Source organism: Maniola hyperantus, chromosome 21 (assembly GCF_902806685.2).
Source record: "Maniola hyperantus chromosome 21, iAphHyp1.2, whole genome shotgun sequence".
Taxonomy (NCBI): Eukaryota; Metazoa; Arthropoda; class Insecta; order Lepidoptera; family Nymphalidae; genus Maniola; species Maniola hyperantus.
The window spans coordinates 9,747,474-9,771,764 of NC_048556.1; the positions used below are offsets into that span (position 1 = coordinate 9,747,474).

At 37.8% G+C, this 24,291-nt stretch overlaps 2 protein-coding genes across 3 annotated transcripts in view; one reads left to right on the plus strand and one right to left on the minus strand.

Moving 5' to 3' along the window:
• LOC117992619 (dystrophin, isoforms A/C/F/G/H-like) overlaps positions 1–24,291 on the plus strand; it is a 630,854-nt gene that overhangs the window by 229,508 nt on the left and 377,055 nt on the right. The window contains 3 exon segments of the mRNA XM_034980350.2: positions 19,309–19,520; positions 20,938–21,092; positions 21,308–21,449. Of these exon segments, the coding sequence (XP_034836241.2) occupies positions 19,309–19,520; positions 20,938–21,092; positions 21,308–21,449 (509 nt within the window).
• LOC117992490 (uncharacterized) lies at positions 11,811–14,236 on the minus strand. 2 transcript variants are annotated; one of them, XM_034980194.2, is made up of 3 exons: positions 13,723–14,236; positions 12,530–12,744; positions 11,811–12,409 (listed from the first exon to the last, which is right to left on the minus strand). In XM_034980194.2, the coding sequence occupies exons 1-3, from the start codon at positions 14,025–14,027 to the stop codon at positions 11,856–11,858; spliced, it is 1,074 nt and encodes a 357-aa protein (XP_034836085.1). In that variant the 5' UTR covers positions 14,028–14,236; the 3' UTR covers positions 11,811–11,855. The 2 variants fall into 2 exon arrangements, with proteins under 2 accessions (XP_034836085.1, XP_034836084.1); XM_034980193.2 differs by having other exon boundaries at positions 11,811–12,744.

The window sequence follows — 24,291 nt, forward strand, 5'->3', positions numbered from 1 at the left end:
GGGTTACGTTCATACATAGCGAATTATACCCACCACCGACTAAAATTTATTTAAACAACATTTATACGACTCCAGCTTAAGGCAGCTATGCACTATTAAAGTACCCATATTGCCTAACTTTATGGTTGCTAAACTGTGTCTAATAGTGTCCCAGAAAGATATTGAACTATAAACAAGCGCCCGGTTATTACTCGGGCAACGTTCTATAGATAACTGTTTCATTTGATTTTAGACTCTATGTCAAAGAATATAAAGTCCATTTGGATAAAAGATTAACTTTTTTAATACTATAGAAAGATGTACATGATTTTCAACTGTATCGTGAGGGTATTAGGTGTATATTGGCTTGATTCCGTTAGCAAACTTTATTATTTATCAGTGAAAATTGCGTAGCGGATATAAAAGTTCTATAGTCAATGCACTTTTTGTGTCATAATTTTTGTTTTAGACGCTATTTTTATACGTATTTTACTTTTTAATTTGAGCTTCTTAAATATTAGAATTTTAATTTAGAAAAGAAAGATCAATCAAAAGAAGATATCCTGAATTTTGATTTTTTTAAACAAAATTGTTTAAATGTTAGTCTAAGTTTTTAATGGTCGTATTTAAATGTTAGTCTAAGTTTTTAATGGTCGTAGGATATTGTATCGTTCTTAGATTTTTTTAAATTTGGGTATTAATCAATACTTCTTTATGTCCTCTCTCTTTTTCTTCGTTTTTTATACTCATGACCCCTCAGGACCATACATTTATTCCTTATGTAAAAAACAACACGTGTTTCGGTTTCTGCGTATACTAAAACTAACGTTGTATAGGTCCACTCAGTACCTATGTACTTTTTTTTTAAATTTGCAATATGGTCATTTCGAAATTCGCCATATTGATTTTTCATTATTTGTTCTTAGAGCGGCAAAAGAAATACACACTCTGTAAACAGAAGGACGGACAACGGAGGCTTAGTAAGACGCACCCTTTGGGTACGGAACTCTAAAAACGACAGAAAAATTACTGAAGTTCTAAACAAATACAAACAAACAAAAATGATGGGTGGAGGTAAGTCGTTCCAACAATTTGTAAACATATACAATCATTATATTAAAAGTATTAATAGTATACTCACCAGTCACAACACGTCCCCTATCAAACATTACATTACAGCAATATAAACCCTAACATCTATTAATTAAGGCTCGAAATCCCCTGCAGTTGTATTTCCACGTGATTACACCCCTATTGTAATTCATCCCCCGTCCAGATACAAGTTGCTACATTACCCTGAGTTATGAGATACGTATGATATTAATAACATCATTCTTTATTCGACTGTGCAACGTGTGTTGCTGCTTTAAAATGTACTATGATTTTCATACTGTATACCAGACCAACGATGTATTGCTACAATTATATTTTATAGCAAAGCTTTTTGCTGGTCGTCATGGATGAAGGGATAAGTGGCAATAACTGGCTTCCTTGTTCTCATAAAAAGCGGCGAGCTTCTGAAAGCACTTTGTGAGCTATCGTCAAAAAATATGGCTATTAAAAAAAAACTTGTTTCTAGAAAGGTTGCTGCGTAGTTTTAAACAAATAATTAATTAAAAACCATAATCCTACATAGCATTCTGGCTATTGATAGCATGATGGCTTAAAATTTTATACAGGGTGTAACCAAAACGCTGACAAAAACGAAGACAGATGATTACTGATAGGATAAGTACCACAAAAAAAACATTGTAAAAAATTACGATATATTGCAAATAAAACATCTGACTGACGTCAGAGTTCAATGAATGTTGCGTAAGTAGGCCACTCGTAGGCGGGGTATTGACCTGAGTTTTTGCACGCTTTACATTGCGGGGTTGAAAAATACTAAATCACTAAAACTACAAAATGAGGCAAATGGTTGGTATGAGATACTGGATTGTGTTTAGGTAGTTTGACAATAACGCTAAGTTTTTGCTAGCGTTCTTGTTACACCCTGAGCGGGTGGATGAGGAAAGCGGAGGCACATAATTAGTTATCCCTATCAACTCGTGTGGCGGAGGACCGTGTTTGGTGGTGCGCTCTTGGAAAGGCCTATGTCTAGCCGTGGACGCAAACAGGCTGATGGAATGGAATGGTTCCAACAATAGCAAATATATTACGTGTGGGTATGTAGAAGTCTGAAGTCAGAACTCCAGACTGTTGGAAGTATTTTCAACATCTTAGAGCAGATGACGAAGTAGAACTAATTAAGGAAACAACTTATAATTACTTCAACGAAATGAAAAAGTTTGCATCCGTAGAAATTTTATTAAAAAGATTTTCTTGTTATAAAGAGAAGTCTTTCAGTTGGTGGTCTTCCATCTTCGGACGTCTAATTCCTAATTACCTTATTTCTAAGAAATATACTCCACCTTGAGTAGTAACACTATGCGCTTTAAATGAGTAGGACAATCCGGATTTTAAAACATTTCGAGCTGTTTTTTTAAATCGTCAAATACATTCTAACATATGAATAAATTCGACGTTTTGACAGATTCTGTTATACAAAAACTGTATGTGATTACAATCTTAATAATTGCTGAAAAATTATGGTGTTCTTGTTGCATCAATGCATTGTAGAAAATAATGAGCGAGTGCCGGAAAATCGGACGTGATTTTGATCAATACACTATACAGTACGCGGCAGAAAGTAATGTACATCGACCTTTAGAAGATTTGTAAAGCGTATGTCTCTGTCGTTGAGACCGACAAAACGTTATATAGGTATGAGTTACAGAGACAACGCTCTACAAAGCCCAAATGTCATTCTAAAGGCCAATGTAGGTACATTACTTTCTGCCGCGTCCTGTAGCTGTCAAACTACGGCAGTTGACCTGTTAGATGTAGTAAGCTTGATAGATGCCTAAAAGTTGCTATACTGAAACTTTATAGTCATGCAATAGATACCTATCTCCCTTTTCGTCGATTCATAAATATAAGAGAAAACCACACCCTTAACACGTAAGCCACCCGCAAAGCGAGGACGATTTAAACAATATGCCTAACCGCGGGGCCCGAGGGACCACGACCGTAATAGAAAAGTGCGATGACGGTTGCGTCAGATAGCTTTATATGCCTGAAACGCTTACAAAAGCAATACCATCAAAGTCCTGTGCATAGACTGTCTAATAAGATGTATGAATTTATTTTTGCCTAGAAAAATCTAAATCACTCCGCATCACTACCCGTATTGTAAATACAAAAGTGGCTCATTGGTTTGTTTTGTCCTTCATTTTTTGAATGGACAAAATACCTGGAAAGTGATACATACTATTTTTTATCCCACAAAATTAAAGAGTTCTCACGTTATTTTTAAAAACCTAAATCCACGTGGACCAAGTCGCGGGTACCATAATAATATAGTGTCTTATAATTTGTATGAATTTGTTTTTATCTGGAAAAAATCTCTATTTTTCATAAAGTGGCTCTTTTTTAGTGTTTTATCCGTCTTGAAATAATTTACTTGATCAAACGATTTGCATGCAAACAATATAAAAAATATGTAAAGAAATTTTAAAAGAATAACTGTCTATTTTTTACTAGGCTAAATATTAGACAGCTATCTTTAATAAAAGCGTATGCCCACAATTTTTTTATCTCGAATATTTTTGTGTGGTTATTGTTACACTGATATATCTAAACAATATGCAAGACTGCGGGGCCCGAGGGACTGTGACCGCAATATAAAAGTATCATGAGAGGTTGTCGGGATAGTTTTATAGCCCTGAATAACCCTTGCAAAGCCAATCCCATCAAATCTTTTTGAAGAGACTGTCTAATAACTTCTACGAATTTATTCTTATCCCAAAAATATTTTTTCATAAATGTGTACCCTACGATAATGAAACTGCAAATTGTGGAGCTGTTGAAAAAATTTTCAAAGTATTTTTTTTTTCAGTGTTAAAGTATTTGTTTTGTCTAGCATATTTTTCACATTATGATCGGTGATAGGTGGTTAAGACATCGGTCTCATATTCGGAAGGTCCATAATGTTCTAAAAGGTGCTTGAAGTCTGCCAATCTGAACTTGGCGCCCATGGTAGACTATGCCCAAATTCTTCTCATTCTACGAGGAGACCCGTACTCGGTAGTGAGCCGATGATGAGTTGATGATGATGATGATTTTTATATCAAAAGTCAAGTCAAGCTGACTAAGACTTGATTTACTTAATGGTATTTTGGTCAAAACGCTCTTTTTCCTGCCTGCGGTACCCTAAATGTTAAAAGGAAGTTTCGAGATGAATCTCATTACTTATGAGGCGTCTTTATTTGACCCCCTACTTGGACGGAAGTTACGTCATGGGGGTCACTAGCCTCTCGGATTATGGGACAGAAGAGATTGCTCTAAGAGCTGGTGGAAAATGTTAATAAATGCATAAAATCTAATCCAAAACACGTGCGTAAAATTATCAAATCGAAAATAAATTTTAGACAAACCATCCGGTTTAATTTTTTTTTTATTTAAAATTTTTTCTTCTAAAAGACTTATATTCATGTTTCAATTTGGTTTCAAAGAGTGACAGCTGAGTTACTCCTCTGTAGAATCTGCATTCTGAACTGGGGAACCTTTCGTCAGTCCGTCCGTCAGTATGTCAGCGGACTATATTTCATGAACCATAAAAGAGTGAGAAGTTTTCTCATAGCGTGTATTTCTACTGTCGCTATAACAACAAATAATTAAATTCTTAAAATGGTGACCATGCATAAATTCACTTACGTCATTATTATCCAAGTTATCCTAAAACAATCACTAAAAATTGTTTTTGACAGTTATTTTTCGCTTTGATTTGATTTGAATTGACACATTGCATATAGTGTTAAAAAATCCCATGTGCACTGATTTATGAAAAATACCTATATAGGTTCGTGGAGGTAGTGGACACCACTACAATTATGGAATTCCTCCTGAAAATTTAACACCAGCTCTTGAGTTATAATTGTAGGGCGGAAAAGATTGCTCTAAGAATTTCCCTCTTTTGTATCGAGGACTTCAAAGCAGATTTTTTGTGGTTTGTCTTTGTATTGTGTTTTTTTTTACGTTTTCTCGAGCGAAAAGGATTTTTGAACAAAGTGGGCATTTGTGGTGAAGGTGGAATGGAATGTCTTTTTAAAATAATTGTTATATGAATTCATAATTTGTCTCAATGCCAAGGGTGTCCATTTTTTCCATTTTTTTCTAAAATAAAGGCAAGATGAAACTCACTAAATAGGCATGTGCCTGACTATTGTACCTGATGATACAGCCTAAGATGTAGTGCGCCTGCCTAGAAGATGCCTATTCAATGTTGTTTTGAAGGTATCAGTATTGTAGCTGGCAGGGAAAACTGAAGTTGGTAGGGCATTCTATATCTAGCGGTGCGTGGAAGCGAATCGCTTTGTACGGGTTCGTGAAATTTCGACCATGAGATGAAATTCTTGTTGTTAATCAACAAGAATTTCGGTAAAATAGGGAAGCTTATTAATGCTAATTCGGTTTTACGCAAATTAACTAGCAGATCTTAAATTATATTATCCTTATTTTCCACAATATTCGATATGGAAAATATGGCAATAATTTTAGACACTAATTTTGTATTCACCTATTTAGTTAGTCAAGAGAGAAAGAGGGAGATATTAACAGACATTACTCAGAGTCACTTAATTGTTACTTAAGGCATTCCTTATACATACATACTAATTCATATCTTAAGTAACGATTAAGTGACTCTGAGTGCGGCCGTTAGTCTGACTTACGTTGACCCAAGCCATTAATTGGATAGGTAACCAGCTTTGAACTCTCAGCGATCAGTTTTACCATACGTGCACATGTACAACTTAACTAGCATTTTTATAATTTTTATGATAGTGTTTTAACCTACACTTCAAGGAAATTTCTAAATAAATTTTAAATACATATCAAGCTGGCAGCAAGCGAACCGTGGCCTAGCGGCTAGGACGTCGGGCGTGACTCCAGAAGACGCAGGTTCTAATCCTGCCGGTTCTACATTTTTGATATGTATTTAAAAATTATTTAGAAATCTAATTAACGCACTGTTACAGTCAACTTTTCAAACGAATACGAGTGTATTGTGACCCTTCCCGTTAAGGAACAAAAAACGTTTAATCTTGGTAGTTGTAGATTACGGTCGCAACAAAAACCCTCAAATGCTTCCTGGCCTTTTTTCTGTACTATGGCCTAATTAACCCCTGTCGTCGTAGCACTTTGGCTGTAATTTTTTGCGAACAAGGTTACGTCGTACGCCAGAATTGTATTAGACGGTGCAAAATTTATGATATTTTCGTTTCTTTTGTTATATTAAATATAAATCTTAAATCTAAATATATAAAAGGAAAAGGTGACTGACTGACTGACTGCCTGACTGACTGATCTATCGACGCACAGCTCAAACTACTGGATGGATCGGGCTGAAATTTGGCATGCAGATAGCTATTATGACGTAGGCATTCGCTAAGAAAGGATTTTTGAAAATTCAACTCCTAAGGGCGTGAAATAGGGGTTTGAAATTTGTGTAGTCCACGCGGACGAAGTCGCGAGCATAAGCTAGTTAAATACAAAATTTAATACAAGTTTTGTAAGAGGCGGCCGTCCATCTTATACCGGCTTCCCACGGTGCGTGATATTCCGGACAGACGCGGACGAGCCCGCACTAACGGACCATGGGAAGAGTATCGTCTGTGGTAGCGCAGACACGTCGTCGTCGTCGCCCGAGCCTTGTGCGCGGCGCGTGGCTGACCGTAGTCGTCGGCCATGCGTGATAATCCGCAGAATTACATACCGTGGGAAGTAAGCATTAGCCACCGCTCACCGTAAACATTGAATTTGTGTAGGACCATCGGATATTATCTCGGGTATAAAATGCAACACCGGAATTCAGGAAAACTTCGTGTCTATTTGCCCACTCATAATTTACAACAACTTTACAACTATGTACCAGGTACTTTTACATTATTTTTTAGTCTAGCATGCGGATGTACGGAACGGGAACATAGTCAGCATTTTTGAAACTGCATATCCATACTAATATTATATTATATATGCAAAAGTGTGTCTATCTGCTGGTCCGTCTGTTTGTCTGTCTGCTCGCCTTTCACGGCCCATCCGTTCAACCGATTTTAACGAAAATTGGCACAGTGATAGCTTGCATCCCGGGGATGGACATAGGCTACTTTTTATCCGGGAAAATCAAAGAGTTCCCACGGGATTTTTAAAAACCTAAATCCACGCAGACGAAGTTCTCTATAAAATCTAGTTTGCGTATAAAATTTTATTGATTTTGTTGGTTAATCTAAATAATATACAAAAGGAAAAGCTGACTGACTGACAAACTGACTGATCTATTAACGCACAGCTCAAACCACTGAATCAAATCTGAAAGATCGGGTTGAAATTTGGCTAAAACTACGTAGGCTTCCGCTAAGAAAGGATTTTTGAAAATTTAACACCTAAGGGGCTAAAATAGGGATTTGAAATTTACGTGGTCCACGCAAACGATGTCGCAGGAATGAGCTAGTATTCAAATATGAATTAAATTTCGTTTGTATAGGGTGTGCCCGGGAGTGCTCGAAGGAGCTCTAAGCGGCTGACCCTTTTACGCCTCTACTTTATCCCGGGGCATAATTAACCCCTTGCGGTGCTTTGCCCATAGTTTTTGTGAACGGCGTAAAATTATACACCCTTGTTTAGCAAGCCGTGGAAATTTCATTGTTAAAGTTTTGTTTTTGTTAAGGAACGAAATATTTTACATGGTTTCTTGTGAAACTGTGCATTTGGCACAAAAGTTTACTGTTTTCTACAATTTCACCTAAATCCTGTCTACATCGATATAAATGACAAGATATGCCGAAGCGAACAAAATTTTTCACGGTTTTGGAACCAAATAAATCAGCGCCACCTTTTAGATACTAATGAACGACCCGTTTGAAATCTAGACGTCACTGAGGTTGCATTGGTGATATTAGCACCACTGAGTCGGTGCCATTTTGTTTGTTTAATGGCTCTGTACATACCTGTGTATAAATGCCTGGAGTTCTTCATAATGTTCTAAAAGGTGTGTGAAGTCTGCCAATACGTACTTGGCCAGTCTTGGATTATGGCCCAAACCCTTCTCATTCTGAGAGGGGACCAGCGATAAATTGTAATAATGATGATGATGACGAGGAATTGGATATTATGCTTCTTAGGTAGGTATGTTTTTTGAAAATCTGTTGAGCTGTTTACAGATTTTATTTCTTTTTCAACCGTTTTAAGAATCTTGGCTTGTTATAGGGTGAAATAGGGGTTTGAAATTTTTGTAGTCCACGCGGACCAAGTCGCGGGCATAAGCTAGTTTGGATATAATATCGAAATAAGAAAAGTAAAATAGTCCATAACTCTTTTCGTATTTACAAGGTATGTTGGACCTACCTTGTAAATCCTAAAAGAAAATGGTTGAATTAAGTTGAATGAGATTTTACTTAATATTTAATACAGTTCAGTAAACATACGTTAATAAATGTTATAATACCTTTATCTTACAACCCCGAAGGCTTTCAAACAAAAATTTACTCAAATGTTATTCTTTGGATAAAAGGGGTTGAACTAACCGAATTCAATTATAACTTCCTTGGAACGTCTTAGAAGTGGCCATGTTGAAAAGCAGTGTAATTTAGTCTCAGCGAAGTGCCGCCTTAAGGCTCGGATAAACAGGGAGTAGCACGATAGAAATTCGCATAAAACGCAAATGCTATTTGTAGTACAAAGTACTGTATAAACTATGAAGTATTGCTCTATTAAAGCCTGTTTAGCAAGAACATTCAGTTTTTCATCACACTGCAAAGATCATTTAGGCCCGGTATTCACCAAAGCGGAGATGGATGGATATAAGATAAGCACACAGACACAAGATTATTGATATAAATGCGAAAGTGCGTACTTGGTTTTTTTGTCTGATGGTTTGTCTTTAATTACGTCGCAACAGAGCAACGGATTGACGTGATTTTATGCATGGGTTTTGTCAAAAACCTGGATAGTGACATACTTTTTATACCGGAAAATCAAAGGGCTTTAACGGGATTTTCAAAAACATAAATCCACGTGGATGAAGTCGTGTGCATCAGCGGCAGGAACACGGTGCGCACTCCGCGTTGTAAACGTCTTTCTTGTACTATAACTTCTAGTACCCATGTTGGATTACCGTCACGCGTTGTGTCTGACCAAACCTTTGCTTAAAGTGAAGAGCCTTAGTTTTAGCCCTTAAGGAAGTTTAAATAGTAGGTGAAGCTTGTTGGGGCGGTGATGGCTTAGAGGGGTTAGTGTATGAACCCTGGATTAATTATTAAATACATATTATGAAACACTAGTTTGAAGTTTCTACACACGGAAAGTAATCTTGAATATTTCGTTACTTTATAATCTTGAGATGAATATTACGTTACTTTAGCACTTAGGAGCTTTTAGAGCTAAGATTTGAAAACATCTCTATATATAACAATGAATCTCTTAGTCTAAAATAGCTGTCAAGGAATTGTTCCAATCGACAACCCTCACCCGGCGGCGCTGGCCATTATCATACAACCGTCTCCTCTCGGTCGATTAGACCTCGTTAAAAAAAGATTTGTATGCCTGCGGTGCCGTTTGTAGCAGATTAGAGATTACGCGTCAATAGGGCTCCCCGATAATACGCATCTTTCTGCGCTCAAATATTATATTTATAGCCCTTTCCGTGTTAAATTAAACCTTTAATATCCTTGTCGAAGTAAGTTGAATATTTATAAATAATATGACGTGTTAAATAAATGAAATAGCCCAACTTTACCCTCAGTTGGATGGAAAAAACACTACGGATTCTTTATTTGTATTTATTTATTCAGTAAAAAATGCATCGTTCCTCCGTTTAAAATATTCAAAATAAATAAAAAAATCCGTGATGACTGAAAATATTGAAAAAGTAAATTTTGATGTTAAAAAAATAAAATAAAGTTTTTTGTTTAGTCAAAAAAGTGTTATTTTATAATTCAAATTTGAATATATTCATTTCACGTAGAACAACTTGTTTCACTGCTTCCTTAAATATCTACTAAGTACCGGTTCAGAAAACAAACCCTACTGGGACACTCGACTCGGCAAGAAACTTATCAGTTACTCATTTCAATACAAAAATATATATTTCAGTAAAAATATATAGCTATTATCAATGTAACGAGTTTGAAGAGTTATTTCACTTTACGTGCACACAGGTTAAAGTTAATAAACAGGTATAATTAATACATTGATTTTTTCCATTAAAAGTAAAAACTGATTTTTTTACAATTTAAACGTATTATGTTTTTCTTTCAGCTGATATAACCGGGTTCCCGGTCTCAAAGACCAACGCTCAGTTGTTGCACTTAAGGTCGCTATTGAAAGGTTCGGTTTCCGTTTTATGTAATTAACTAACAGTGTGATAATTAATAAAATTAATGTAAAAATTAATGTGAAACATTATTGTTTGTTAATTTTCTTCACTTAATTTTTAATAAATAAATCAAAAATGTAGTTAATATAAACCAATATTTATATTGTTACTAATATTATTTCAAAATTCATGATATCATAACACATTAAATACACAAAAAAGAATGACATGAGCACGCTAAAACGCTTTTTTGATCGTTCACTCATAAATCATAATTTAAAAAAAACAAAAGTCCAAGGGCAAAATAACATCAAAAATTCACCGCCCATGACTATTAAAGAATTAGCATTATTCATGTCTACGTCAAGTATAAGGATCCTAATGCTAAACCAATTTCACTGAAAGCTGATTGTAAAGCTGTTTTTTTTAACTTCTGTAGGTATATACCTACCGTCGAACTATTTATATGGCTGTAGAAGAATTAAAAGAAAATATTTTGAACTAGCTGATGCCCGCGACTTCATGCGCGTGGAATTAGGTTTTTAAAAATCCCGTGGAACTCTTTGATTTTCCGGGATAAAAAGTAGCCTATCTCGAGGTCTTCAACTAGGTATCTATTGTTTATTATTCAAGTTAGTTGACATTGTAACTAGACATTGACATTGTAGTTAGTTTTGAGATTGTGTACAAGAGAATCGGCCCCATTGCTACTCATTCAGTTAAAAATTAGATGCCAAAAGCAACATTAAACTTTAAATTGCACAAGTTTAGTTTGCACAAAGCTTGAGAACAAGAAAAATCCAGCGCCACTCAGCACTAACAACTGTTCGCAAAGTTGCAACGACGTATAATTAATCTCTACTGGTGCTTCAGATTGTTTGAGTTCATTTATTTTCCAGCTTAAGTTCATTGGATCATTAAAGGCCTACGCAGACCGGGACGGCAAGGCAAGGGATTTTAATTTTTACTAATGGACATTCAACCGTACTGGTACAGAAATACGACATAAATTGCTATGCTTTAAAATGATGCCGTGGCATTGAAAGGGATTTTATCGCAACACGCGCCACAGGCTCCCGTGGCGGGATGCCGTGGCATACTGCGGTAGGCAACGGCATGCCACGGACTCCGGCGCTCGTAGTGATATACTGCGGGGTGCGGCGGCGGGAGTAGAGAAGCGGGGAATGCACACCAATATTGACCATCCATTTGCGCCCGCGTCTTTGACGACTGTGCTACGTGATTTTTTCGGAGACCAGTTTTTTACGTTTTTTATTCCAACATGGAGGAAAAATTAATAACTTTAGTTCAAGACTATGATTATTTATATAATATGTCATCAAAACATTATATGAACACTCAAATGAAGAACAATGCGTGGAAAAGAATTGGAATAGAAATGAATAAAACAGGTAAGTAAATATTTTTGCACTATAATTATATTTTAAGATTTAACACAGTATTAATGTCTATTTACAATATCGTTTTGCCATGGAATAGAGCCCTCATCAGACCTAAAGTAATCTTTAAACATCTCCCGTACTGTCATACCATCTAATGCATTGTTCATATTATTATCGTTTTCTAAATTAATGCTTACACTTGCTATATTTTGGCTTTCTGTGCTTGTACCACCTATGATGAAATTGTGTAAGCAAGTACATGCTAAAATGATATTATCAACATATTTTGGTTGAACCTGAATTCCTTTTTGACATAATTCGAAACGTTCTTGAAGTATACCAAATGCATTTTCGACGATACGCCTGGCTCTACTCAAACGATAATTGTATATTTTCATTGCTTCATCTGTCAATCGATCGCCACTAAATGGTCTCATAATGTTTGTGGTTAACGGAAAAGCCTCGTCTGCTACAAAAACATACGGCAACTCAAGATCAGTCCTCGGTAAACGTTTTTTTGGGGGAATATCGAGGGCATTAGAAGTCAATTTTTTTCCAAATATTGAGTTTTGCATTATACCTCCATCACTATTTCGTCCATATGATCCTACATCTGCAATCACAAATTTATAATTTGCATCCACAACCGCTAGTAGTACGATACTGAAAAACTTTTTATAGTTTATGTAGAGACTTCCACTATTGCGAGGTGCTTTTATCCTGAAATGTTTACCATCTATTGCACCGATGCAGTTCGGGAAATTCCATTTTTCATCAAATTCCATCGCGATTCGCGTCCATTTTTCCCTTGTTGGTTTTGGCATAACACTAGGTCTTAGGACATTCCAAATGACTCGGCAAGTTTCATGTACGATAGAGCGCACTGTACTAAACCCCATGCGATAGCTGTAACCTAGAGACTTGAAGCTACTTCCCGTGATCAAAAATCTGAAAGATAATATACCATTTTACCTGCTTATGTTTTGTTTTAGGTGAAGAATGCCAGAAAATATGGGGTAATATACGTAATAATTTTAGGAAAGCTCTGAATAACAGAAAAACAAAGAGTGGTGACCCGTACACAAAGCGACGCCCTATCAAGTTTGAAAAAGAGCTGGAGTTTTTGAAAAAATTCATTCAGCACAGAAAACAAACCTCGAATCTGGACTCCTCTTCAGAGGATACGCAGACTTCTTTCGCAGAATCCGCTGTCAATGATAATGATGAACGTTCAGTTTCGCGAATGACCAATGATTCACACCATTCCTTAATAAGACCAGAACCTACAACAACTGCTGAAATACTAAATAAATACATTGAATCGAAAAAGGAGGTGGACCCCATTGATTCGTTCTTTCAAACAATGGCTGCCACAGTAAAAAAACTACCAGAAAGAGTGCAGGTCCAAATAAAGAGACAAATATTTAATGTGGTAACTGACGCCGAATTAAAATACATAGAGGGAACTCCAGCTCCAACATCTGAAGATGTCTCTAGCTATGAAACCACCTCAGGCTCTGGTTATGAAGCTGCTTCGGGGTCTGGCTATGGAACCGCCTCAGGCTCTGGTTATGAAGCTGCTTCGGGGTCTGGCTATGGAACTGCCTCAGGCTCTGGTTATGAAGCTGTTTCACGGTCTGTTTATGGTACCGCCTCTGGCCCTGGCTATGAAGCTGCTTCAGGGTCTGGCTACAAAACTGCAGTTTCTGAATACGAAACTAATCTAAACTAGTAGGTACTCTAAATTAAGTAAAAACAAATAAAGATCCAGGGATTATCAGTGAGAAGGTTTATCAGTGCAAAAACTTGAAAATCGTTATTATGTGTCTACAATACATGATTGTACTTGGCAAAAAATATTGTTTTTTTTTTTTAATTTAATAAAAGAAGAAAAAATAAAACTTATACAATCATTTAACTACCCACCTCAAACACAAGGATAATCTCTGATCGGCTTCAATGGGGTTGCGAAAATTGGTCCTCTGTTTTTCGATATATGGTCGACATATATTCAACAGTGCTTGAAATTTCTCATAATCCATTCTATGATAGTCATAAAATTTTTGCACGTCGTATTTTAAATCATTAAATAAATTATTGAATTCACCCTTTGATTCCCTTTCTTTCCATAAATTATCAACCCAAAATCTTCTTCTATCCCTATTATTAGCCTGTGCACCTTCTTCTTCATCTGCAATAATCGATATCAACACCAAATCCCAATCTACCATTTTAAAACTGAGGCACACCAACACTCGATCAAACGCAACTGAAGACTAAAAGTGTATCAGGCAGCAGGAGTCGCTGAGGCGTGCTTTGTCGTGCCGCGGCACGCCGTGGCATGCCGTGGCAAAGTGCTGGAATGCCGCGGTATCTAAGCGGCCAGTGTGCGCTGACTCACGGCAAAATCCCTTGCCTTGCCGTCCCGGTCTGCGTAGGCCTTAAAGTTACTTGTAGTAATTTAATATTGTAACGTTTGATTTAGGAATTACTTATGGATACTTTGCAGAATTTCGTGACGTACTACAGTAAGCATCGTTTTGCTTTTATAACTTTGCAACAGTCCACAAAAATTAAACTGCAAATCACGATGTAAGTTAAAGTAAGATGTAAGTCAAAATTAGTGACAAGAGTGATATATTTATCACACTACTCAGCACTGGTTCGCAGTTGGTAAAGTTCCAAAGCAAAAGTAATTTTAACCTTGTTACATTTTTTGATGTAAAATGCTTATATTATTTTGCAGAATTTCTTGTCATACAAAGACAAATAAGCTGTATTTGCAATAACCCGCAGGTCGCAATAAAAAGCTTTTCTTGACAAACTTATAGTAAACCTTAGATGATGTAAGTGTTATACAAAGCTGGAAACAAGATGTACTCAGCACTAACGGTCCGTAGTTGGTAAAGTTCCAAAGACGTTTAATTACTCGGTGTCGGTGCTTGAGATTGTGCTTGGGTCCGTTTATTTCGAGCCTGAAATACGTTGTATGCCATTAAAGTTGTAACCGGTTAGTATTTTCATAGCACTTTATTTCACTTGTTAGCCGACTGTACAAGAATTAAATTCCTACCTCTGTGGACTCTACCAGTAGGTACCTACCTAGTACCTACCTACAGCTTTTGAGCGCGGTAGCAATACTTATAAGTGATACCCGCGCAACCGCCAGTCTGTCGAGGGACAAACACAGGTTTTAGTGGGTGCAAGCCCCACCCTTCCGTTTCCTTGACCGAGGGGTATGCGTCAGGCATTTCCGGTGTATAAAAAAAAGATACAGCTTTTCAATTTCCATTATTCTTTCACAATAGAGACACTAGTTCATATAGGCTACTTTTAATCCCGGAAAATCAAGGAGTTCCCTCGGGATTTTTAAAGGTCCATACGTATAAACGATTTTAACGAAATTTGGTACAGAGATAGCTTGCATCCCGGAGATAAATTCGTCCTTTCGTGGTATTTGTTGTATTAGTAGTCAAAGTTACAAAAAAACTTAATAAAGATATCTGCTAAAACTTCCAGTCAACTATAATATTGTTATCATCGCTTGTTTACAAGGCTCAACTACAAAAGAAAAAAATGCCAGTCAAGTTCGAGTTGGACTCGCACACGAATGGTCCCGTACCATCCTACAAGAAAAACACTTTTTAACAGTAAGGAAACAGAAATTCCACGGCAGAGCGTCCCAAATACAATTACAATTTTCCAGATTATCCGGGAGTTTTCCCGGGAAAATAGAAAATGATATTTATTACGTTATCCAGCCGAACTCCTTTCAATCAGCATTACGTTCCGTGTTACGTACGTCATGCATAATTTAATAATATATTTTCTCATGCATATACGCTGCGTAACAGACAGCGCGTGAAACGGAATGCATTGGGCTTATATTTTATATGGTTCTGCACAACATCGATTTTTTATGCACTAGTTTATGCCTGCGACTTCTCTCGCGGGGATTACACATATTTCAAACCCCTATTTTACCCCTTTAGAGGTTTAATTTTCAAAAATCTTGCTTTAGCGGATGTCAACGTTATAACAGCTTGGGTATCTGCTTGCCAAATTTTAGCACGATCCATCCAGTAGTTTGAGATGTGCGTTGATAGATCAGTCAGTCACGTCAGTCAGCTTTTCCTTTTATATATTTAAGATAGATAGATATCTAGGTATATCTGTCACTGACCTGTACTAACATTTGTATGCAGAACTTGTGATTGCCGACCTGTTTTTGAAAAACTTAAAGTTGAAAACTAAACATATATAGGTATAGGACAGCGTCCCTTGTAGGGACTTCTACACGCCACGATCTTGCGCCGAATCCAGCGGCTCCCTGTCTCGTTTGATGTCCTCTGCCACTTGGTTCTCCCACGGATCTCCTAGTTACTGATTCGATCACGGAAAGAAACTCCAAGCATAGCTCGCTCTAGTCGCCCGTTGAGTGACTCTGAGCTTTCATAAGGCTCATAGCTATCGACCATGTATCGTCAGATGTAGTCGTCCATATGTCAGAACTGGCAATATACACTGGTTTGAAAATTTTGGTCTTCAAGCACTGAGGAATTTTGGAGGAGAAAACATCTCGAAGCTTGCCGAACGCTGTCCAGCTGGGAGAAATTGACTGACAGACATATTCAATATTCAAAACTCAAATAATTTATGGAAAATAGGTAATAAATGACGCCTTTTCATGGTCGGTTGTTGGATTTGTAAGATATAGTGGCGATAATTATAACGCGAACTTAAAACTAAAGCTACGAGGGTTCCAAACACGCCAAGGTCTGAGATGAACCCGCAACAAACTCAGCCGGGTAAATATCAGTGCAAACCTCTGGGTTTACAAAATTGAGATTTTGGATTGAGGTTTTCTCCTAACGTAGAGACAGATAATATATTATATAAAACCCAACGCAAATACATTTCTCTTTCCAAAAATTCATTTGGCAGCCATATTTGCCCCCGTTTTCTTTGAACATTCGTGTATTATTTGATTTCATGTTTTGTTTTGTCAAGGATGGCTTTCCAATCTGACTGCTGAATAATGTTTCGCCCGAGGCGAGAAATCAGAAACCTTGGAAAAGGCCTGGTATATGTTGGCCAAAGGTTTGGTCCAAATTATGTTTGGCCAATGAACTTGAGCAAGGTAGATTTCGCAGATAACATGGGACGAATTTGCTGACCTACGTGTTTAGGCAAGATAAGGTTTTTTAGAATAGTTTTACATAAATAAATTTATTATCCCTTGAAAATACATTTTATAGGACTAGGCATCTTATTTTGTTATCTAGGTACAAAGATACAAGTTACACAAAATTTAAGATATCTTATTACTGAGATTCACTCACTGAAATTTGGCATGCAGATAGCTTATGCCTTATGACTACACAAATTCCAACCCCCTATTTTAACCCGTAGGGGTTGAATTTTCAAAAATCCTTTCTTAGCGGATGCCTACGTCATAATAGCTTCCATGCAAAATTTCAGCCCGATCCTTCCAATAGTTTGAGTTGTGAGTTGATAGATCAGTCAGTCAGTCAGTCAGCTTTTCCTATTAAATATATTTTTTACACTTTTCTTCTATAACTTAACCAAAATATATATGTATTTGAGTTGCACGCTCCATAAAAGCTATCTAAATAATCCTTATAATAGTGTCACAATCCACGGAAAATCAAAACGTTCTATCGCAGTGTGCTTTAAACCTTAGGACTGATGCACACTGCACTCTTTCCCGCATCGATGTGACATCAAAAGTGAATTGACAGCGTGCACCGTATTCCTCGCCTCTGATTGCACTGGCATGACAAAATTGCCAATTTTTTATATGGAAATGTGTCCACTGGGCACTGATCGACACAGCACAATATCGTAGCAAACAAGACTAGTAATTTTGCCGATGTCCGCTACCAAAAACTAGCAAAACCCGTTTTGCTAGTTTTCTAGTTAACGATTGGTTCAAAGATGAAAGTATAGAGTCACAGTTCTATATTTCATTTGGTGGCAATTTTTTTTAAGCTGAAAAATATTGTACGTAACTAGTTATCACTATCCACATTATTATAAATGCGAAAGTTTGTTTGTTGCTTTGTACTTGTAAAGGTTTCTGAAGACAACAAAATATTTTTTTTCCTTTGATCATGTTATAGGTATTCCTTTTATTGACTATTAATTTTTTGTTCCTAATAATTATGAGGAAGGACGTCGTGTCTTGGAGTATGCAGCCCTATGGGCAGTTATAGGGTATTGATAATTGTGACAGGCATGAATCGGTTATAAAACATCTGGATCTTAGCCATAGATTTCTCAATCACCGGATGATACTCCTTATGTAAGCAATACATTTAACATTTTGAAGGTTTTTGTACAAAAATCCTGTGACTCTGTTATTTTATAACCTGCTGATTAGAGATGGCTATAAAAGTTGAACTCAAGAAGTCGGTTTGGCCTTCTAAAAGGCCGCGTTTTCAGATTATTGTAAGAGCTATGCCCTGTCTATCTATCTACCTAAACAAAAAAGAAAATGTATCTGACAGTTAAAAACTCAACCATAAAATCTTATTGCTAGTCAAACGCTTTATGCGTATTGGCCCTTAGAAAGATTATTGCGCCCAGTTATTGCTCTGCTTATAGAATTGACGTTGCACAGCGGATTAGGACGTCGAGTCTTGGAGTATGCAGCTCTATGGGTAGTTGTAGAGTATTGATAATTGCGAGAGGCATGAATCGGTTATAGAACATCTGGATCTAAGCCAGGGAAGTCAGATAATAATTGGTTTAGTCTAGACCTAGATTGAAGCTGTCTATAAATGTAAATGCCTATTAATCTATTACTGTTGAGCAAATACAGTGGTAGGGCAAATAAAATGTTGCATTTGTATGTAATTTGTCTGACTTTCTTTCCAACAGATTTTGCTAAAGGTTCTCGGCTGAGTTTGTTGTGGGCTCTTCTCAGACCTGGGTGCGTTTGGAACCCACAAGCTTTGAGTTTATGTTATTATTTATCACCGTTTTTTCCTCTTTATTTTTTTAGGGGTTGAGTCATAGCTGACTATGTCACCCCCGTAAGTTAAACAACGCATCGTCAAAAACACACAAAAAAACAATTTTAAAACAACAAAAAAAAACAAGCACATTGTTATTAAATATCACTATTCATAATACTTACAAATCCTTGGACGTATTACCAACCAACTATTGACAATCAAAAAGTGTACAATAATGGTACCTATAGTACGCGACAGGTTGAGATTGCAATCGGGGAGGGAATGCCTCGCATACACGCACTGCTCCCGCGCCAACCCGGTGCGGGCGAACGCGGGTGACGAACGGGTGTGCAGGCCCTGCCTCATACCCCGACCTGTCGCGGACTATACCTATTTTAAATTTATGATTTGAGTTTCACTTTGGTGCAAGAAAACAAGTAATTTCAGGAGCTTCCCATGTTCTTGACCAGGAAATGTACCTTTTGTAATACTAAAAGCCATGTATTCATAAAACTATTCTCTTCTATTCCAGTTACAGCGCTGCGAGAACACTGGGATGAGGCGAACGCCCGCGTGCTTCAACGCAAAGCTCAGCTCGATGCGATGCTGGGCGACTCCCAACGATACGAAGCGAGACGACGCGACGCGGACGCCTGGCTTACGCGTATGGAGACGCGTCTGGCCGCCATGACAGCACCCGGACATACTGCTGATGTTCTGGAGATGCAACTTAGAGAACAAAAGGTAAGAGAACAATGTACTTTTTTCGTCTTCGTAGTGGGTTCAGACCCCCGATAGCTCAACGGGTAAAGGAGCGGACTGAAATCCGAAAGGTCGCCGGTTCAAATTCCACCCGTTGCACTATTGTCGTACCTACTCCTAGCACAAGCTTTACGCTTAATTGGAAGGGAAAGGAGAATATTAGTCAGCAATTAGCTTGGCTAATCTGTACATATAAAATTCAAAGTCCTAACTGATTGACTGACTGACTTATATATCAACGCACAGCCTAAACCTCTGGTCCTAGAGACATGAAATTAGGAGAATGTGTTCTTTGTAAAGAGTAGGTATCCACTAATAAAGGATTTTTAGAAATTCCACCCCTAAGTGGGTTAAATAAGGGTTTGAAGTTTATGTAGTCCACGCCGACGTAGTCGCGAGCATAAGCTAGTATTCTTTATAAAAAAAAAAAAAAAAAGAGAAAATTTCTGTAACCATTCGACTTGAGGTTGCTGCTACGCGTTGACGCTAGATTACCTTAGCACCTGGACTTACTCTACGACCTAAATACTCCAGACTGATTACCCCAGATTTGCACGAAAGGCCCCGCCCCACCCGCCCCGGCGATTCAGAAACAAATTTTTGTAGAAATGTAATCATTATTCCAACAACCACAACTACAGTGAACAATTGATATAAACTCAAATTAAATACTTAGGGTGTGTTATAATTTCAGACCACACCAAGTTCATAAAATTTTGTCTATACCTCTGGAAAGTGTCTCGAAATCATTGGTAGTCTTTTTTTGATGCCATTTTGGAGTCCTGTTGTGCTTGTTCATAAAGTCTGGGTAATCAGTAAAGCCCTGTGTAAAATAAATGCGAAAGTGTGTTTGTTTGTTGGTCTGTTGGTTTGTTGGTTTGTCCTTCAATCACGTCGCAACGGTGCAACGGATTGGCGTGTTTTTTTTGCATGGGTATAGATAAAGACCTGGAGAGTGACATAGGCATACTTTTATTCCGGACTTTTAAGAATTTCCACGGGATTTTTAAAAACCCAATTCCACGCGGACGAAGTCACGGACACCAGCTAGTGGTCCAATAATACGAAGCCATCTGATCATATTATTACAACACTCAGAAATAAAAGAAGTCAATTTGTATAAATCTACAGGAATTTAATTTCCACATTCACAAGATTATGATGAAGCAAGTACATCACTCAAAAATACACGTTATAATGCGCACACGCGGCCCGACAACCGCTTTCATACATCGCATTCACTCTTCCCCTCTCCTCTCCTCTCCTCTCCTCTCCTCGTTACGCTACGCCTCTTCTACCCTCTCCTCGCCTCGCCTCACCACTACTCACTCACTCACTCACTATCCCCGCACCTCGTTCGTTACAATATTTTCAACACTGCGTTAACTTCTATTTCCAGTCGTTCCATGCTGAAGTGCATCAATACAAGCACCAGATCGAGCTGTTTGGGCAGCTGACCCAGCGCCTCATCGCTGTGTATCGCAACGACGATACCACACGCATCAAGCGCGCCACCGAAGCCATAAACCATCGATACAATGAGCTGAATAACAGGTAACTCCTATTTTATCACTCCATGTCTCTTCAAGGGAGTTACTTCAAGAATTCCTAGGGGTTTTCAAAAATCTAAATCCACGCGGATAAAGTCGCGGGCTTCATCTAGCAATTTGTATCTAAAATCATCTAGTTTTTAGCACCATTTCACGTGGCCAAACATCACGTTCATTGCACAGTCATAAGAATAAGACTTATTAATTTTTCTGTTGCAGCATTGTGGCACGTGGGAAAGCACTCCATTCAGCGGTTTCCTCGCTGCAGAACTTCGACCGTTCTTTGGAGAAATTCGTCGCATGGCTGAGCGAAGCGGAATCGTTGCTGGACGCGGCTGAACGGGATCCACATCTGCTCAAGGTAAGAGAAGTGCTAGAACTATGAATGAATGAAAAAAAACCTATATTGCTCTCTAAACAATAGTAACAAAATATACAGGAAGATGTAATTAATTAAGTAGCATCCAAAATTGAGCATTACGGCTGTAAATTCTAATTCATAAATATTTAATTCACATATAATTTATACCAACTTGTGTCTCTTATGACAAGACTACATCGATTCGGAAAACAAATTCCACCGGGAGTACGTAAGAAATGTCTTCCAGGCAACTCTTGGCTAGAGAAGAAAAATGGCATTAAACTCTTTCTTCTCGCATATTCTGCTCATTTACCGACGGAACTAGGCACTCATGTTTCGGGCTTACAAAGTAGCTTATACGATATTTGCCATTTGCGGCAACCTCGCCATATTCTAACAAGATAAACTAGTTAGTACGAATATGAAGCGACTGCCATCTTACTAAAGCAGTTCCTAGCTCAGGTTTAGAATAATTTGCTTTTTTTACGTAACATATTACCCGTGCGCGATAAGTTGAGACTCGCCTGGAATGCATCCCTCCGCCCGCTTCCCCTGTAACTTCCCCTCAAGCTCCCGTGTTGTACTGTAGACAACGCCATTTTTTTAACATCTTAGTCTCGTACTTGCTTACGTGACGCAACGACGACGCGCTCCGATTTTTGTCTACAGTACAACCACGCGTCTGTGGCGTCACCGCCCCCCCCAGGTCTCAACTTATTGCGCACGGGTAGTACTAATAAACCCCAAAGACCAAGAAAGAAGACAAATAATTTTAGTCCTGTGTAATCAACGCCATCTAGTAACTTCAAAAATAGTACTCAAAATCTTTGTATCTTTTTTTTGTAACTAGCGGCGTCTCTAGGAGGACGGTTAAACTATGCCAAGCAAAACCAAATGTACACAAAGTTTCAGTTCAAAAACATAGATGTCTCTGAAAAATTTAAATAGATGAATAATAATTATTTTTGGAAGTATTGAAACTTTTGCTGAAAATTTTCTTCAAAGCGACATCTATTGCATGTACTATGTTATAAAATGGTTCATAGAAATAAATGACGCATGAAAATTTTCTTCAAAGCGACATCTATTGCAGAGTGTTTGTACTACGTTATAAAATGAAATAGTATGTTGAAATAAAAGAAACCATGAAAATTTTCTGCGAAGCGACATCTATTGAAGGGTGGTTGTACTACGTTATAAAATGGTTCGAAAAGAAACCATTTAACGTTCTCTGGAAATATAACGTTATCTGAAAAGCGACATCTATTGTAGGGTGGTTGTTTTAGGTCATGAAAAGGTTTGTAGGTACAGGTCTGGTAAAACTTGAAACAAAATGTAGGTAGGTAGTTCATTGGGTTAAGGGATAAGGGATGGGTTTAATAAACAACTGCCATAGCCCTTTCAAGTTTCCACCTTAGACTGCATCATAACCTTACTTACCACCAGGTGTTCAAAGTTTAACTTAATATAAAGGAATAAAAAATTGATTAAGTGCAAGTCGTACTTTCACACGAAGGGTTCTATAAAATCAAAAAATAAAACTTTTTAATTTTTTTAATTTTCGTGGCAGTTATTTTAAAATGTAATTATTTGTAGTTATAGCGGCAATAGAAATACAGATTCTGTGAAAATTTTGACTCTCTACCTATTACGGTTCACGAGATATAGCCTTCTGACACCGTTCCGTTAGCACCCTTCGGGTATTGGACCCTACAAAATACCCAACCAACAATGCAGCAAAAAAATTGATATCAAGAACATACTAATAATTAATTAATCCAGGCCACAAGTTGGATCAACAAGTTTTAAAATGGGAATTAGTTAATAGTTCACAACTGAAGTTTTAACGACCGCCTCCAGTCACTTCGCTAAGCAAACGAAACAGTAAATGTGAAAATTGTAAACTGCGAAAATTTACGATGAAAATTATTTCATTCACTACATAATTTTGATAAACTCAAATTATTATTTGTTCAGATTGGGTATTATTGTATGTCTATGTATAACACAATGTGCAGGGCTGCATAGTTCGAAATACCGATTGACTGTTGTATAGAAGCAGGCGATACTTTGCGGAAGTCCATGATATGCAATGAACCAAAAACTTAATTTGCTGTAATCCGCTGAAACAGGTCGAATCTGTATGATGCAATATGCAGCATGCGAAATGCACTTTGCAATTGTGCATTGTAAGGTCTACATCTCCTGAGGATGTTCCGGTGTCGGGGCGAAACGTGCGTCGAGTGTGTTTTGGAATTTGTGTGGTGCTGCGTGGTGGTATTGCTTGCCGAGTGGCTGCTTTCCCCGCATGGTTAGCAGTGGGAGGGCGGGCGCTGCATTTCGCATTCGACCAGTGGCCCTACCGCGGTTGTTTGACAGCTACAATGTCACCATCGCAATCATCTCTGATTGGTTAATGCTCGCTCACTATTGGCCACAATGCATTGTTGCAACAACAATCGCACAAATTCAGCCACTCAGAACAATTGAGATTGTAAAAATGATTGATGCAGGTTTTAGACAATCGCCCTGCCGATCATACAGATTCGACCTGTTTCAGCGGATTACAGCAAATTAAGTTTTTGGTTCATTGCAAACCGATTGACGTTGGGGGTCCCAAATTGCTAGAATGGCGACCTTGCACCGGAAAGCGCAGCAATAACTAGCTAGACATACGACAGACGACATAAAGCGAGTCACAGAGGGCTCCCTGCTGCTCGGACCTACTATCCAGCGGCTGCTGGATTCAGGAGATGTTGCAAGACGTGACGCGTGGTGGCGTGTGGAAATTATGCTAAAAGAGATCTGTGTCCAGCAGTGGACATCTATCGGTCGACAATTA